General features: G+C 40.0%; 2 protein-coding genes across 11 annotated transcripts in view; both read left to right on the top strand.

Annotated features, from left to right (window-relative positions):
- The window catches only part of LOC112247710 (annexin A6), a 37,591-nt gene extending 34,061 nt beyond the window's left edge, over nt 1-3,530 (top strand). For both annotated transcript variants that reach the window (XM_042303468.1, XM_042303469.1), the window contains one exon: nt 2,817-3,530. In XM_042303468.1, the coding sequence (XP_042159402.1) occupies nt 2,817-2,876 (60 nt within the window). In that variant the 3' untranslated portion in view covers nt 2,877-3,530. The remainder of the gene's footprint in view (nt 1-2,816) is intronic.
- A 6,649-nt stretch (nt 3,531-10,179) lies between these two features.
- The window catches only part of tnip1 (TNFAIP3 interacting protein 1), a 53,285-nt gene continuing 43,925 nt past the window's right edge, over nt 10,180-19,539 (top strand). For 2 of the 9 annotated variants that reach the window (XM_042303465.1, XM_042303462.1), the window contains exons 1-4: nt 14,257-14,643; nt 15,107-15,197; nt 16,073-16,271; nt 17,454-17,603. In XM_042303465.1, the coding sequence (XP_042159399.1) occupies nt 15,159-15,197; nt 16,073-16,271; nt 17,454-17,603 (388 nt within the window). In that variant the 5' untranslated portion in view covers nt 14,257-14,643; nt 15,107-15,158. Of the gene's footprint in view, nt 10,280-14,253; nt 14,644-15,106; nt 15,198-16,072; nt 16,272-17,453; nt 17,604-19,539 lie in introns of those variants that run through there. The other 7 variants (XM_042303461.1, XM_042303460.1, XM_042303459.1 and 4 more) reach the window with 7 other exon arrangements.

Below are 19,539 nucleotides of genomic sequence, written 5' to 3'. Positions count from 1 at the left end.
AAGTGTGATTTGACTTGACTTGAAGAGCTATTATGGAACAGAGGAGATTGATATATGGATTGATTGAAAGAGTGGAGAAGTCACATGCTGTAAATACAGTTGTTGTGCCATAAAAATACAATAAAATCTAACTTGATTTGGAGACATTCTTTATTGCTGTGTAAAATGCCATTTTGCATGAATGATGTGTTTCAAAACCAATTTTAAACTTAGGTTCTGACAAGTGATAACTTCTTTGCTTTCTATGAAGGTTTTTCCACTAACCCTGTGTGTCTCTGTGAGGTACTGTATGTGTCTCTGTGAGGTACTGTATGTGTCTCTGTGAGGTACTGTATGTGTCTCTGTGAGGTACTGTATGTGTCTCTGTGAGGTACTGTATGTGTCTCTGTGAGGTACTGTACTGTATGTGTCTCTGTTATTGTACTGTATGTGTCTCTGTGTACTGTGTGTGTCTCTGTGAGGTACTGTATGTGTCTCTGTTATTGTACTGTACTGTGTGTGTCTCTGTGAGGTACTGTATGTGTCTCTGTTATTGTACTGTACTGTGTGTGTCTCTCTTATTGTACTGTGTGTGTCTCTCTTATTGTACTGTGTGTCTCTCTTATTGTACTGTGTGTGTCTCTCTTATTGTACTGTGTGTCTCTGTGAGGTACTGTGTGTGTCTCTGTGAGGTACTGTATGTGTCTCTGTTATTGTACTGTACTGTGTGTGTCTCTGTGAGGTACTGTATGTGTCTCTGTTATTGTACTGTACTGTGTGTGTCTCTGTGAGGTACTGTGTGTGTCTCTGTGAGGTACTGTGTGTGTCTCTGTTATTGTACTGTGTGTGTCTCTGTTATTGTACTGTACTGTGTGTGTCTCTGTGAGGTACTGTATGTGTCTCTGTTATTGTACTGTACTGTGTGTGTCTCTGTGAGGTACTGTATGTGTCTCTGTTATTGTATTGTATGTGTCTCTGTTATTGTACTGTATGTGTCTCTCTTATTGTACTGTGTGTGTCTCTGTGAGGTACTGTATGTGTCTCTGTGAGGTACTGTATGTGTCTCTGTGAGGTACTGTATGTGTCTCTGTGAGGTACTGTATGTGTCTCTGTGAGGTACTGTGTGTGTCTCTGTGAGGTACTGTGTGTGTCTCTGTGAGGTACTGTGTGTGTCTCTGTTATTGTATTGTATGTGTCTCTGTTATTGTACTGTACTGTGTGTGTCTCTGTGAGGTACTGTATGTGTCTCTGTTATTGTACTGTACTGTGTGTGTCTCTGTGAGGTACTGTGTGTGTCTCTGTTATTGTACTGTACTGTGTGTGTCTCTGTGAGGTACTGTATGTGTCTCTGTGAGGTACTGTATGTGTCTCTGTGTCTCTGTGAGGTACTGTGTGTGTCTCTGTGAGGTACTGTGTGTGTCTCTGTTATTGTACTGTACTGTGTGTGTCTCTGTGAGGTACTGTGTGTGTCTCTGTTATTGTACTGTACTGTGTGTGTCTCTGTGATTGTTGTACTGTGTGTGTCTCTGTGAGGTACTGTGTGTGTCTCTGTTATTGTACTGTACAATGTGTGTCTCTGTGAGGTACTGTGTGTCTCTGTTATTGTACTGTACAATGTGTGTCTCTGTGAGGTACTGTATGTGTCTCTGTTATTGTACTGTACAATGTGTGTCTCTGTGAGGTACTGTATGTGTCTCTGTTATTGTACTGTACAATGTGTGTCTCTGTGAGGTACTGTGTGTGTCTCTGTGAGGTACTGTGTGTGTCTCTGTTATTGTACTGTACTGTGTGTCTCTGTGAGGTACTGTATGTGTCTCTGTTATTGTACTGTACTGTATGTGTCTCTGTTATTGTACTGTACTGTGTGTCTCTGTGAGGTACTGTGTGTGTCTCTGTGAGGTACTGTATGTGTCTCTGTTATTGTACTGTACTGTGTGTGTGTCTCTGTGAGGTACTGTATGTGTCTCTCTTATTGTACTGTACTGTGTGTGTCTCTGTTATTGTATTGTATGTGTGTCTGTTATTGTAGGGTACTGTGTGTGTGTCTCTCTTATTGTACTGTATGTGTGTGTCTCTGTGAGGTACTGTATGTGTCTCTGTTATTGTACTGTACTGTATGTGTCTCTGTGAGGTACTGTATGTGTCTCTGTTATTGTACTGTACTGTGTGTGTCTCTGTGAGGTACTGTACTGTGTGTGTCTCTGTTATTGTATTGTATGTGTGGTGTTACTCAGTTGACAATGCTTTTACGGTGGGAGCTGCATCATAGACCTAACTGATTAGTACCGCCACTCTGAATAACTTATAACTTAGAATATTTATATAGCTATATGATGTGTGATATAATCTAAGTTATAAAATATGCAATATAATCTAAATTATAAACTGGGTGGTTCGAGCCCTGAATGCTGATTGGCTGAATGCCGTGGTATATCAGACAGTATACCACGGGTATGACGTTGGTAACCAGTTTATAATAGCAATAAGACACCTCAGGGGTTTATGATATTGTGGCCAATATACCACGGCTAAGGGCTGTGTCCAGGCACTCCGCGTTGCGTTGTGCATAATAACAGCCCTTAGCCGTGGTATATTAACCATATACCACACCCCCTCGGGCTTTATTGCTTAATTAATATAATATGTGATATAATAACATATACTGTTCTGTTCGAACACTCGGTAAAAGAGGCACTAAATACTCCTTCCTCTCACTGTGTGTTCAATTTTGTGTTCAAAATTTGAATGTGTTCCAAATGGCCCCGTTTCCTAAATAGGCCATTTGGGACGGAGACTGTTTTAGTAAGTTCCTAAAAAGCTGTTGCTTCCTCTTTCAGGGTGATACCTCAGGGGACTACCGTAAGACCCTGCTGATGCTGTGTGGAGGACAAGACTAGAACCAGAACCACCCAGCAGGCTTCCAGAAGGCTCTAGAACGCCAGTGGAGCTTCTGGAACACTCTAGAACACCAACTGAAGCTGTCAATCTACCGGTCAACTGTGCTGTGCGTACATCCCCATTGAACCCCGTGGGGATAATCAGTCTGCTCTGTTTGTCCCACACCGCTGCCACTCCTCTGCCAAAAGTGACCTATGACCTCAACAGCCTCCCCATATAGTCCCTGTTCCGTTCAGCCTTCCTAGCTTCCTTGAAGTAATCACAGATCTAATTTGGTTCAAGTGATTTTAGGGTGCTAACCTTGCTATACTTACACGTATCACTAACTAATGATGTATTTGTAAAGAAGTGGAACAGGAGCCAAAGCTCTGTGCTGTCACCTCCGTGTCAGCTAGCCTGTCTCCTTCATGTCAAATCTTTCTTCTTCTTCTTTTTTTTACAGAACTTCTGTAGTGTTAGTGGTATTTACATTGAAAGAGAGAGATAGGAAACTGCTTGCCTATGTGTCTAACTGTCAACCTATTGAAGACTTCTTTTTTTTTGTATAGCGCTTCTACAATGCAATAGGTCAATAGGTCATCCATCCAATGAATACTGTATGGTTTTAGGCACGTTACATTGTTTCGCCTGATAAAGGGATGCGTAGTAATGTATTGTGTTTCCTTGTCTTTATTTGAAGACCGATTGGACTGATAAGATATGATCTATATTATGACAAATACATATAAACATGCATAAATGTTCTAACAGCATTGAATACATTTCAACCAAATTCCGCTTAGGTCCATATTGTGTGTAAAAAGGCACATATTGTGTGTTATTTGGCTGAGATCATTTTAAAGCCCTGTGTTGATCTCTGCTGACGGTGCTCCAGATATAGCAGGACCGTGTCAATGTCTCTACGTACCAAATGGCACGTTGTGCACTACTTTTGACCAGAGCCCTATATATGAGCCCTGGTCAAAAGTAGTGCACTACATAGGGAATAGGGTGCCATTTTGTACGTGTCACTGTGGTTTACTATGTTTAGCTACCTGGGTAGCTTCTGGGTGCAGTTCAATGATTAACTATTGATGTTGGCAGAGGGGCACTAGGCAGAGCTTTAGAATCAGGAAACTCCCTACTTACATCCTAAACAACACCCTATTCTCTACACAATGCACTTCTTTTAACCAGACCCCTATGGGTTCAGGTCAAGTGTAGTGCACTATTTTAGGGAATAGGCTACTACTTTGGACACGGTACTTTTATATAATTCACTCAATGCCTCTCCCACTGAACCAACAGTACATAAAAGTTAACCAATCTTTAAAAAACAGGATGTTGTAGTCTTCTCAGTCCTCATTAAAGACGGGTTGATATCCGTCATCACAGTCATCAAAAGGGTTTTCGTAGATAAATTGCCATTTTCTTTTTAAATCACATCCATTTTGTTCTTTATTTCATACACTTTGGCAGGACGATGAGAGATCTCTAAATTATATATCATCTCTGGCACATACAGTTAGTGTACACAATATTAAGAACACCTGCTTTTTCCATAATATAGACTGGTGAAAGCTATGATCCCTTTTTGAAGTCAATTTTTAAATTTCTCAAGTCAATTTCTCTTCTTCCGAAGAGGAGAGGCGAAAAGGATCAGAGGACCAATATGCGGCGTGGTAAGTGTCCATGGTTCTTTTAATACGTAAACGTACACATGAACAACTGATTACAAAAAACAAGAAACGTGTGAAAACCTAAACAGCCCTATCTGGTGCAAACACACAGAGACAGGAACAATCACCCACAAACACACAGTGAAACCCAGACTACCTAAGTATGATTCTCAATCAGAGACAACTAATGACACCTGCCTCTGATTGAGAACCATACTAGGCCGAAACATAGAAATACCCAAATCATAGAAAAACAAACATAGACTGCCCACCCCAACTCACGCCCTGACCATACAAACTAAATACAAAACAAAGGAAATAAAGGTCAGAACGTGACAAATCCACTTAAAACAGTGTATAAGAAGGGGGTGAGACAGGTTAAACAAGGATTTGTTTTGCTGTTGTTGATGTGCGCCATTCAGAGGGTGAATGGGCGAGACGAAATGTCAGTGTCTTTGAATGGGGTATGGTAGTAGGTGCCGGGATCACCACTTTGTGCCAAGAACTGCAACGCTACTGGGTTTTTCACGGTCAACAGTTTCCCGCGTGTATCGAGAATGGTTCACCTCCTAAGGACGTCCAGCCAAATCCCAACTGTGGGAAGCATCGGAGTCAACATGGACCATCGATGTGGAACGGGGGGTGGAACGTGGGGGGTGCTACCCAATATTGGGAGAAGGTGTTCTTAATGTTTTGTACACTCAGTGTATAGTAAGTTACGTGTACAGTTAGAATCAGTGGAGGCTGCTGAGGGGATGTAGTAGTCTGATAGTGGAGGCTGCTGAGGGGATGTAGTAGTCTGATAGTGGAGGCTGCTGAGGGGATGTAGTAGTCTGATAGTGGAGGCTGCTGAGGGGATGTAGTAGTCTGATAGTGGAGGCTGCTGAGGGGATGTAGTAGTCTGATAGTGGAGGCTGCTGAGGGGATGTAGTAGTCTGATAGTGGAGGCTGCTGAGGGGATGTAGTAGTCTGATAGTGGAGGCTGCTGAGGGGATGTAGTAGTCTGATAGTGGAGGCTGCTGAGGGGATGTAGTAGTCTGATAGTGGAGGCTGCTGAGGGGATGTAGTAGTCTGATAGTGGAGGCTGCTGAGGGGATGTAGTAGTCTGATAGTGGAGGCTGCTGAGGGGATGTAGTAGTCTGATAGTGGAGGCTGCACATTAGTCTGACATTCTATATTTTAACCACAGAAGGTTGGTGGCACCTTAATTGAGGAGGACGGGCTCGTGATAATGTCTGGAATGGAGCGAATGGAATGGCATCAAACACTGTAGAAACCATGTGTTAGAAATCATTCCACTCATTCCTCTCCAGCCATTATCACGAGCCCGTCCTCCTCAATTAAGGTGCCACCAACCTTCTGTGGTTAAAATATAGAATGTCAGACTACTGTGACTAGGCCTCACAATATCTCAATCTGTTGAATGTAATGAGCTGTATAATGTACTGTATGATGTATGATGTACTGTAAGATGTATAATGTACTGTATAATGTACTGTATGATGTACTGTATGATGTTTGATGTACTGTATGATGTTTGATGTACTGTATAATGTATAATGTACTGTATAATGTATGATGTACTGTATGATGTATAATGTACTGTATAATGTACTGTATAATGTATGATGTACTGTATGATGTATAATGTACTGTATAATGTACTGTATGATGTACTGTATGATGTTTGATGTACTGTATAATATACTGTATGATGTATAATGTACAGTATGATGTATAATGTACTGTATAATGTACTGTATGATGTACTGTATGATGTTTGATGTACTGTATAATATACTGTATGATGTATAATGTACAGTATGATGTATAATGTACTGTATAATGTACTGTATGATGTACTGTATGATGTATAATGTACAGTATGATGTATAATGTACTGTATAATGTACTGTATGATGTATGATGTACTGTGTGATGTACTGTATGATGTATGTTGTACTGTATGATGCATGATGTATGATGTACTGTATGATGTACTATATATGATGTACTGTATGATAAATTATGTATGATGTACTGTATGATGTATGATGTACTGTATGATGTATAATGTACTGTACAGTATGATGTACTGTATGATGTATAATGTACTGTACTGTATGATGTATAATGTACTGTATAATGTACTGTATGATGTATAATGTACTGTACAGTATGATGTACTGTATGATGTATGATGTACTGTATGATGTATAATGTACTGTATGATGTATAATTTACTGTATAATGTATGATGTACTGTATAATGTATGATGTACTGTATGATGTATGATGTACTGTATAATGTATGATGTACTGTATGATGTATAATGTACTGTATGATGTATAATGTACTGTATAATGTATAATGTACTGTATAATGTATGATGTACTGTATGATGTATAATGTACTGTATAATGTACTGTATAATGTATGATGTACTGTATGATGTATAATGTACTGTATAATGTACTGTATGATGTTTGATGTACTGTATAATATACTGTATGATGTATAATGTACAGTATGATGTATAATGTACTGTATAATGTACTGAATGATGTATGATGTACTGTATGATGTACTGTGTGATGGACTGTATGATGATGATGATGTATAATGTACTGTATGATGTACTGTATGATGTTTGATGTACTGTATAATATACTGTATGATGTATAATGTACAGTATGATGTATAATGTACTGTATAATGTACTGTATGATGTATGATGTACTGTATGATGTACTGTGTGATGGACTGTATGATGCATGATGTACTGTATGATGTATGATGTACTGTATGATGTACTATATATGATGTACTGTATGATGTATGATGTATGATGTACTGTATGATGTATGATGTACTGTAAGATGTACGGTATGATGTACTGTATTATATATGTTGTACTGTATGATGTATGATGTACTGTATGTTGTACTATATATGATGTACTGTATGATAAATGATGTATGATGTACTGTATGATGTATGATATACTGTATGGTGTACGGTACGTTGTATGATGTATGATGTACTGTATGATGTACTGTATGATGTATAATGTACAGAATGATGTACTGTATGATGTATGATGTATAATGTACTGTATAATGTATAATGTACTGTATGATGATGTATGTATGATGTACTGTATGATGTATGATGTACTGTATAATGTATGATGTACTGTATGATGTATGATGTACTGTATGATGTATGATGTACTGTATGATGTATGATGTACTGTATGATGTACTGTATGATGTATGATGTACTGTATGATGTATGATGTACTGTGTGATGTATCATGTACTGCATAACATATGATGTACTGAATGATATATGATGTACTGTATGATGTATGATGTACTGTATGGTGTATGATGTACCTTGTGATGTATAATGTACTGTATGATGTATGATGTACTGTGTGATGTATCATGTACTGCATAACATATGATGTACTGAATGATATATGATGTACTGTATGATGTACTGTATGATGTATAATGTACTGTATGATGTATGATGTACTGTATGATGTATGATGTACTGTATAATGTACTGTATGATGTATGATGTACTGTGTGATGTATGATGTACTGTATGATGTATGATGTACTGTATGGTGTACTGTTTGATGTATAATGTACTGTATGATGTATCATGTACTGCATAACATATGATGTACTGAATGATATATGATGTACTGTGTGATGTATCATGTACTGCATAACATATGATGTACTGAATGATATATGATGTACTGTATGATGTACTGTATGATGTATAATGTCCTGTATGATGTATAATGTACTGTATGATGTATCATGTACTGCATAACATATGATGTACTGAATGATATATGATGTACTGTATGATGTACTGTATGATGTATAATGTACTGAATGATATATGATGTACTGTATGATGTATAATGTACTGAATGATGTACTGAATGATATATGATGTACTGTATGATGTACTGTATGATGTATAATGTACTGAATGATATATGATGTACTGTATGATGTATAATGTACTGAATGATGTACTGAATGATATATGATGTACTGTATCATGTACTGCATAACATATGATGTACTGTATGATGTACTGTATGGTGTATGATGTACTGAATGATGTACTGAATGATATATGATGTACTGTATGATGTACTGTATGATGTATGATGTACTGTGTGATGTATGATGTACTGTATGATGTACTGTGTGATGTATGATGTACTGTATGATGTACTGCATAACATATGATGTACTGTATGATGTACTGTATGGTGTATGATGTACTGAATGATGTACTGAATGATATATGATGTACTGTATGATGTACTGTATGATGTATGATGTACTGTGTGATGTACTGTATGATGTATGATGTACTGTATGATGATTTACTCTATGTGATGAGCTGTACTGTATGATGTACTGTGTGATGTATGATGTACTGTATGATGTATGATTTACTGTATAACGTATGATGTACTGTATGATTTACTGCACCGTGCAGCAGCTATGTGATGCAGCAGCTGTATTTGTGCAGCAGTGCAGCTGTTCATTTTGTCAGCAGCCCAACTGTTCATTTCTCAGAGTTAAAAGCAGGAAAGAAAAAAAAGGGTTTTGAGAGCAGACTGTTCATTTAAACTGCACCGTGCAGCAGCTCAACTGTTCATTTAAATCAGGCCAACACTGATTTAAACCATGCAGCAGCCCAACACTGTTCATTTAAAGAGTGCAGCAGCAGTTCATTTCTGCACCATGCAGCAGCCCACACTGTTCATTTAAACTGCAGCAGCCCACACTGTTCATTTAAACTGCAGTGCAGCAGCTCACACTGTTCATTTAAACTGCACCGTGCAGCAGCCCAACACTGTTCATTTAAAGCCCAGCACTGTTCATTTAAACTGCACAGCAGCCCAACACTGTTCATTTAAACTGCACCGTGCAGCAGCCCACTGTTCATTTAAAGCCCAGCACAACACTGTTCATTTAAACTGCACCGTGCAGCAGCCCAACACTGTTCATTTAAACTGTGCAGCAGCCCAACACTGTTCATTTAAAGCCCAGCACACTGTTCATTTAAACTGCACCGTGCAGCAGCTCAACTGTTCATTTAAACTGCACCGTGCAGCAGCTCAACACTGTTCATTTAAACTGCACCGTGCAGCAGCTCAACACTGTTCATTCAAACAAAGACAACAACCGCACAATTATCCCTATTTCATGTTAATTATTAGACATTCATAGATTTTTTTTAACCTTTATTTAACTAGGCAAGTTTAATATAAATGAGATTAAACTTGGTTATTAGGCCTTATACTGTATGGACATTCATTTCTGTGTTATGTAAACTAAATGTGCAAAGAGACATTTAATGTAATTTCCAGCACACTTTAGTTTTGATTCATAAAGAGTACATTGCAATACTAGTATTCCTGTGTAGAATATAACTAACACATACAGCAACAGACTGGGAGTATTTTGTGTCTGTTTCGCTGGTTGTGTTGTTCACTTTAGGCCAGACTGCACTACTGCGCAGTTAGACGGAACCCAGGTCGTCCTGCTCTGTTCTCTTCTGTTTAGGCTATGAACTGTATCAGGCCCTTTCTCTATGTGGGAATTCCCCATGTCTCTCTAAAAACATTGCAATAGCTTCCCCCTCTATTCACCAATTTCCTTAAAATGCGTCTCTCGGACACACGCTCAATGTGTGGGTGAGTTTATGTTTGTTCGCTTTTTTCCAAATTGTATATATAGATGTCATTTTTGTTTGATGTTATAAGAGAGTTTGTCTAGGTTATAAAGAGTCCTGTGTTGAAGCTTTCTGACTCTGACTTGGTCACGCTGAATGAATCATCTAATGTGCGTACATGGGCGAATCAAGTTATTTAAAAAAAAAATGCAATTTGATTTGTGAATGATTGTTAATATTAAATAGGTTCATTTAATCTAGAATAAAAATTATAATTATTTCAGACAAATACATCAAAAATATAAATATGATACTGTTCCAGGAATCTAAAATTCATGTTTTGATGTTTATTTTACTAGGAAAGTCAGTTAAGAACAAATTCCTCATTTCAAAGACAGCCTAGGAACAGTGGGTTAACTGCCTTGTTCAGGAGCAGAAAGACAGATTTTTAACTTGTTAGCTCGGGGATTCGATCCAGCAACCTTCCGGTTACTGGCCCAACGCTCAAAACACGAGGCTACCTGCCGCCCCCAATGTAATATGTAATAAAAACATTAATTCCATTTATGTGATGTCATAGTTTCTCTTTGATTTGATTTTTTAAAAATGGCCTACCTTAGTATGGGAGTAATTATAGGTCATATTTGTTGTTTAAAAAAAAAAAACATCCGAAATTATAACATGACATTTCTGTAATCACTCCCCCCAAATAATGATAAACATGTTATTATTGGTGTGCATTAACAAGTAAATCTGAGTTATGAAAAACAAACCTTATACTGAAGAGTGCAAATATCAGCCAGCTTTTCCAGACTTCCATTCAACACATATCCAACCAAGCTACAGTCCAGGTGTGGACTTTTCCCAGTATTTTGTGCTTGAGGAGAAGCCTAACGTGAGCAATGTATTGCAGCAAATTCTTTGACGTTCATTCCTACATAGAAGAAAATATATTTTGATAACTTTTGATATTTAAAATATATTAATTTAATTGTTTTTGTGAAACTTGAATTTCCAAAGTGCACAAGACCGAAATGAGAAACTGACCGTCTTCCCATGACCCAAATCGTCCTCAAACGACACAAATTAAGAAAAAAAATTGTATGTGATTTTCAATTTTTTTCTCATAACTCATGGGCCACTAGATCAAGGGCCAGTATCCACCTGGACAGATGAATCTGAGTCCTGGACTAAAAAATTTTTTTCAATGGAGATTGGAGTTAGATCTGGCTCCATCTATTCTACTCTACTGTGCTCTATTCTATTATACTCTATTCTGCTCTACTTTACTCTATTCTACTGTACCGCAGAATGACAGATTTGTACCTTGTCAGCTCTGGGATTTGAACTTGCAACCTTCCAGTTCCTAGACCAATGCTCTAACCACTAGGCTACCCTGCAGCCTCTACACTCTAACCACTAGGCTACCCTGCAGCCTCTACACTCTAACCACTAGGCTACCCTGCCACCTCTACACTCTAACCACTAGGCTACCCTGCCGCCCCCACACTCTAACCACTAGGCTACCCTGCCGCCCCTACACTCTAACCACTAGGCTACCCTGCCGCCCCTACACTCTAACCACTAGGCTACCCTGCCACCTCTACACTCTAACCACTAGGCTACCCTGCCGCCACTACACTCTAACCACCAGGCTACCCTGCCGCCACTACAATCTAACCACTAGGCTACCCTGCCGCCCCTACACTCTAACCACTAGGCTACCCTGCCGCCTCTACACTCTAACCACTAGGCTACCCTGCCGCCCCTACACTCTAACCACTAGGTCTACCCTGCCGCCTCTACACTCTAACCACTAGGCTACCCTGCCGCCACTACACTCTAACCACTAGGCTACCCTGCCGCCCCTACACTCTAACCACTAGGCTACCCTGCCGCCCCTACACTCTAACCACTAGGCTACCCTGCACCCTGCAGCCTCTACACTCTAACCACTAGGCTACCCTGCCGCCACTACACTCTAACCACTCGGCTACCCTGCCGCCTCTACACTCTAACCACTAGGCTACCCTGCCGCCACTACATTCTAACATTCTAACCACTAGGCTACCCTGCCGCCTCTACACTCTAACCACTAGGCTACCCTGTCGCCCTGGCTAGGTTACTTTCTAAATGTAATCCGTTACAGTTTCTAGTTACCAGTCAAAAATTGCAATCAGTAATGTCAATTTTGGATTACCCAAACTCAGTAATGTAATCTGATTACATTCAGATGACCTTCCCTTTAAGAGGTATTAATTAGAAGATAAAAATGATCCATGAAACACATTTGGTACGTTATCATAGTGGTCCCTGATTTGTAGTCAGATTCGCTGAGGTGGAACAAACTTAAACTTGCGCTTCTTTTCAATGCTGAATTGAATTTAGAAAACATCCTTTCAGAATTTAAAAGTAATCCAAGAAGTAATCATCTAGTTTTTCAAAAGTAGCGATAATCTGATTACAATATGTTTGCTGGTAATGTAACTGATTACAGTTACTGTTTAAAAAAAAATCTGATTACATTATTCTTCAACCCTGAATATGGTGTCCAATGGGTCCTACAGACCATAGAGAATGAGAGAGGCCTCTAGTGGCCAAAAGGCTGTGTTAGCATGGCCATCCCAATTTAGGGCTTCCACCATTTTAATGTAGTCAACTAGTTGGACTTCCAACTTCATTGACTGATCCCTGTTGGTGACTCTGTAGGACTCATGTCCAACCGGGTCATCAGGAGGGATCAGCCAATCGTGAAGAAGAAAATGTATGTCTTCAAAATGGAGATAGCCTCAATGACGCTGCCCATGCTGTCACAGACGCCATAATGGCACAGATACAAAAAATAGTGCTCTATCTCTATGGTGCAGATGCACTGTCTCACCTATTTTTGTCAATAGCAGTTCATGTTTAGGCATTATTCTATTTTCATTATTGGTTTTGGTTGCATCTAGTGTTTGGAGGTCACCCATCATGAGATTCCAATCTTTATCAAGGTTGTTCCAAAGTTCATTGTGAATAGATAGAACATCATCAAAATAATAATTCAGCCTATTGTAGAGCTTTTAAAGAAGTAGTGAAGTCTATGTGACTGTACTACAGCCTCTGCCTAGAGGTGTGGAGCTGTAAAGGAGTAGTGAATGTGTGACTGTACTACAGCCTCTGTCTAGAGGTGTGGAGCTGTGAAGGAGTAGTGAATTCTATGTGACTGTACTACAACCTCTACCTAGAGGTGTGGGGCTGTAAAGGAGTAGTGAATGTGTGACTGTACTACAACCTCTGCCTAGAGGTGTGGGGCTGTAAAGGAGTAGTGAATGTGTGACTGTACTACAGCCTCTGCCTAGAGGTGTGGGGCTGTAAAGGAGTAGTGAATGTGTGACTGTACTACAACCTCTACCTAGAGGTGTGGGGCTGTAAAGGAGTAGTGAATGTGTGACTGTACTACAACCTCTACCTAGAGGTGTGGGGCTGTAAAGGAGTAGTGAATGTGTGACTGTACTACAACCTCTACCTAGAGGTGTGGAGCTGTAAAGGAGTAGTGAATGTGTGACTGTACTACAGCCTCTGCCTAGAGGTGTGGAGCTGTAAAGGAGTAGTGAATGTGTGACTGTACTACAGCCTCTGCCTAGAGGTGTGGAGCTGTAAAGGAGTGGTGAATGTGTGACTGTACTACAACCTCTACCTAGAGGTGTGGGGCTGTAAAGGAGTAGTGAATGTGTGACTGTACTACAACCTCTGCCTAGAGGTGTGGAGCTAATAGCTAGAATCCATAGTTGCTACATCCTTCTTTTTTTTTACTAATAAATTAATGATATATACCCATTGATTCTTGAAGAATACAATTGGTAAATGCCTCATGAGATTAGTTTAACTGTCTACCCCATCTGAACCCGAAATATAAACTTGTTTTACTCCAATGTTTGTAAACAATTTAAGAATAAACTAACACTGTATAGCCTCATAACAATAAGTTATATCATGGATGGTCAGTCCTTGCATCTACAGCTCTGTCTCTGAATTGGAGAATGGTTACATGACTCCAGGTCCATATCAGAGGCGTGATAACAAAGTGTGTTGTCTGCTTTGTTATTGTTTCAGCTAACCGTTGTAGCTTTGAAGCCCTGGTGGTAGAAGGTAACCGGTCAAAGCCTTACTCTGACTGTAGTCGTGCAGTTCCAATCCCTACATTACCAAGGTTTGGAGCAAAACCCTGCACTGTCTCTTTAAATATTACACCAGTCTGTGTCAAGCGTCTGCATTGGTCGGCCCGGTTGTCAACCACAGCTGTTTACATCAGACGAGAGCGAGGTGGACTTTCCCAGGTTACAGCAGAGACCACTTCCGCAATTGGTTGTCTGGGCAAATCGAAGGAGCCACTGAAGCAGAAAGGTAAGCTAACACAAGCCAACGATCTCTTTGTTCTTTGGTTACCATGAAATTAATTTAAAGCTGGCTAGCTACGTTATCAGGAAACACACTGGTTTTGATGCGTAGCAAATGGCTGGTTAACGTTAGTTAGTTATCTGTAAGATATAATCTGTCATGTTAGCTAGTATTTGCATGACAATCAGCTAACGGGTTAGCCAGGTTATCTTGTAGAAATACTTTGACAGATAGCTAGCTAACGGATAATATGAATTAGCTATCGTTCAAGTAAGCATAATGTTAGCTTGCTAAACAGTCTGATGTCCTACTTGTTAGCTGACGGTTTTCCAACATCCTAGCATATAGCAACTGATGACTAACGTTAGCTAGCTTCATGCTAGTCATTAACTAAACTAGTGTAACAGTCGGATGTCGCTACTAACTACTGAACCGCGACAGATGTTGTTCTCGCTTGTCATTTAATCAGGGACCTTTATCTTTTCTGGACTGGACACTTTAGCCGTCTCTTCTAATCAATAATGAACGAAGAAAGAAAGAGAGGCCGAAAAGACGCCAGAGTGAGTTGGATGATGATGTGGTGTTGTAACGTGAGGTTGATGTCATCACATCTCATGACACCATCCAGCTTCAATTGGTTTGAATGATGACGTTTTCTAAAAGAATGTCTTGTCTTTCATTTCATTATTATATTTTGCAACGGATGTCAACTGCACTAGCAAGGGTCTTTCAAATCATCTGGTTACTGTACAATGTCTTTGTTTCTCATCTGTCTGGCTGGAAGTTCAGTTGAAATATTGCATGGTCATTTTTCTGCCGGGCATTCTCCAGTGTGGCATTGTTACATCCTTGTTATCACTCAATGACTTGAACACATCGGTGTGTGTAAGTTACACATTCAAATGATTGTGTCTCAATAGCTTTTGCAGAAATCCCCTTTTGATGGTGGCGTTAAAGACTCTTTACTTTGTAAATGGTTTAGGGTGGGGAACCAACACAATGCTTGTTATATAACCAAACTTCTTCCCCTGTATAAGGTTAGTACTTCTCCTCCTGTATTAGGTAGTATGAGATTAGTACTTCTCCTTAGGCAGTATGAGGTTAGTACTTTTCCTCAATGTCTATTAGTTTCCCCCTTAGCCTTGTGTGATATAGCTATTGACTTAGCCTGGTCCCAGATCAGTTAGTTAACTCCTTGTCACTCATTGCCATGCCAAGGAGGTAATGGTAAAAACAGATCTGGGATCTGGCTACTGATGTATAGGTTCTCCCATGACAAACGGTAAACATGACATTAGCCTATTTCCCCATACTGTCACAGATGTTACTGAGCACAGTCAAAACACATTCCCTAACTGAAACCTCCCACACAGCTCTGCCTCTCTTTTTCTATTGGTTCTTTCCTATTGATGTTTCTGTTCTGTTGTTCCTCCAGTTCCCAGCACCATGCCTGGTAAGTGAATCAGTGGCAATGGAAGGAAAAGGGCCCTATCGTATCTACGACCCAGGCGGGGGTGAGGCTAAGCCCAGAGAGGCCAGGGAGGAGGGCAGCAGTGGTGGAGGGGGAAGCTACAGACTACTACTGGAAGAGAACAGCGTGCTCAGAGAGAGGATGAAGGGACTCAAGAGCTTAGGTCCGTACCTGCTTTTGTGATATATACTACCTCTCTGGTCTAGATCACCAGCTCTTTATTATGATCCTAATCTGATATATACTACCTCTCTGGTCTAGATCACCAGCTCTTTACTATGATCCTAATCTGATATATACTACCTCTCTGGTCTAGATCACCAGCTCTTTATTATGATCCTAATCTGATATATACTACCTCTCTGGTCTAGATCACCAGCTCTTTATTATGATCCTAATCTGATATATACTACCTCTCTGGTCTAGATCACCAGCTCTTTATTGTGATCCTAATCTGATATATACTACCTCTCTGGTCTAGATCACCAGCTCTTTATTATGATCCTAATCTGATATATACTACCTCTCTGGTCTAGATCACCAGCTCTTTACTATGATCCTAATCTGATATATACTACCTCTCTGGTCTAGATCACCAGCTCTTTATTATGATCCTAATCTGATATATACTACCTCTCTGGTCTAGATCACCAGCTCTCTATTATTATCCTAATCTCTTGTGGACAGAATGTAATCAGGCATTTGACCACATTACGTAAGGTTTTAGTTTGGGGGATTTCAAATGATTATATTCCATGTAAGACTACAGCTCTTTAAACAACACACCCCCCTCCATATATCTGTGTTACTGTACAGTACAGCAGTAGACCTGGGTTAACTACATGTGATCTGACGGATCTCAAGACCATACCCCACACAACCAGGACCTCAACCCTCATCACACTCATCTGTCTAGATTAGTGTTGTGACCTATACATTATAGCTACATATTCCATTCTCATAGCCTTGTAGGAACAATGTGGTTAGACCTGATTCCATTCTTTGGCTATGTGCTGTAATGTTTGCAGGGAGTTTCTCTTTAGTGACTTGGGACTAGTGAGTGTTGGCGTAGTCCATTTTTTTGGATGTGCTGTTTCTCTGTAATGAGTAATGTTCTCAGGGTCGGCATGATTTAGTTGTTAGTCATCAGAAACACTAGCTACTGTCTATCCATCACGTATTATAGGTCATGTAGACTGTGAATAACATTAATCTATATGCCACAACCCAAAATGAACAAGTGACTAGGCCTACTTCAAGTCAAGCTGTTTCTAGCTGTCTCTGGTGTGTAGGAGCAGTTTGTTACTGCTGTGAATACGGTTGTTACTAATGGTTTGGTGTGTAGGAGACCTGTTGGAGGAGTCTCAGTGGGAGGCTTCTAAGTTACGTCAGCGTGTAGAGGAGCTGGTCAGAGACAACGAGGCCCTGAAGTCTTCTACCTCCAGCTTCGCTACCAGTCTGTGTATGGGAGGACCTGTTCAGACTGAGACACAAGGTATGCTATCAGAGATGGGTTTCTTACATGATTGTTCATTATTTACAGCCGTATGTTATCATCAATGGCCCAGTGCAGTGAAAAACGTGATTGTCCTGTGTTTTCTATATATTTACACTGTGAGTTGGAATAATTTTGTGAATATGACAATGCCATTTTAGTCTGCCAGCCGTTTGACAGGGCCAGCCGCTTGACAGGGCCAGCCGCTTGACAGGGCCAGCCGCTTGACAGGGCCAGCCAAATTACAACCTGTTTTAGTTGGATGGAGTTTTGGCCTTCCATGGTGACATCACTATGCACTCCATTTGTTATTAGACCAATCAGAATCTCTCTGCTGAACAATACATTTTCAGTTTCTCCCTCCCCACTCAGACCACTCCCAGACAGTCCTAGCAAAATTCTTTCTTGAGAAATTGCTCTTTGCTAAGGAACAATTTTTGTTTCTTATTGACCAAATAATTTAATATTGAGGTAAAAACGGCTGCATTGGACCTGTAACAGCAAGCTTTTCCTGAGGTTTCTATAGGCGGTTGCTAACACTATATAATGACCATATAACGGCAGGTAGCCTAGTGGTTAGCGAGTTGAGCCAGTAACCGGAAAGGTTGCTAGATCGCATCCCCGAGCTGACAAGTTAAATCTGTCCCTGAACAAGGCCGTTAATTATATAACGACCCTGTAACAGTGTTGTGACTATATAAGGACCCTGTAACAGTGTTGTGACTATATAAGGACCCTGTAACAGTGTTGTGACTATATAAGGACCCTGTAGCAGTGTTGTGACTATATAAGGACCCTGTAACAGTGTTGTGACTATATAAGGACCCTGTAACAGTGTTGTGACTATATAAGGACCCTGTAACAGTGTTGTGACTATATAAGGACCCTGTAACAGTGTTGTGACTATATAAGGACCCTGTAATAGTGGTGTGACTATATAACAGTGGGGCGACTATATATAGGACCCTGTAACAGTGTTGTGACTATATAACAGTGCTGTGACTATATAACGACCCTGTAACAGTGCTGTGACTATATAAGTGGTGTGACTATATAAGTGACCCTGTAACAGTGCTGTGACTATATAACAGTGTTGTGACTATATAACGACCCTGTAACAGTGCTGTGACTATATAAGGACCCTGTAACAGTGGGTGACTATATAGGGACCCTGTAACAGTGCTGTGACTATATAAGTGGTGTGACTATATAACAGGGACCCTGTAACAGTGTTGTGACTATATAGGGACCCTGTAGCAGTGTTGTGACTATATAAGGACCCTGTAATAGTGTTGTGACTATATAACGACCATGTAACAGTGGTGTGACTATATAACAGTGGTGTGACTATATAAGGACCCTGTAATAGTGTTGTGACTATATAACGACCATGTAACAGTGGTGTGACTATATAACAGTGGTGTGACTATATAACAACCCTGTAACAGTGGTGTGACTATATAACAACCCTGTAACAGTGCTGTGACTATATAACGACCCTGTAACAGTGGTGTGACTATATAACGACCCTGTAACAGTGGTGTGACTATATAACGACCCTGTAACAGTGGTGTGACTATATAACGACCCTGTAACAGTGTTGTGACTATATAACGACCCTGTAACAGTGGTGTGACTATATAATGACCCTGTAACAGTGCTGTGACTATATAACGACCCTGTAACAGTGTTGTGACTATATAATGACCCTGTAACAGTGGTGTGACTATATAACAGTGGTGTGACTATATAACAGTGGTGTGACTATATAACAGTGGTGTGACTATATAACAGTGGTGTGACTATATAACAGTGGTGTGACTATATAAAGACCCTGTAACAGTGCTGTGACTATATAAAGACCCTGTAACAGTGGTGTGACTATATAACGACCCTGTAACAGTGGTGTGACTATATGTGGTGTGACTATAAAACG

Source organism: Oncorhynchus tshawytscha, linkage group LG21, assembly GCF_018296145.1.
Source record: "Oncorhynchus tshawytscha isolate Ot180627B linkage group LG21, Otsh_v2.0, whole genome shotgun sequence".
In the NCBI taxonomy this organism is placed as follows: domain Eukaryota; kingdom Metazoa; phylum Chordata; class Actinopteri; order Salmoniformes; family Salmonidae; genus Oncorhynchus; species Oncorhynchus tshawytscha.
The sequence above is the reverse complement of the archived record's forward strand: the minus strand, read 5'-3'. Positions and strand labels throughout refer to the sequence as shown.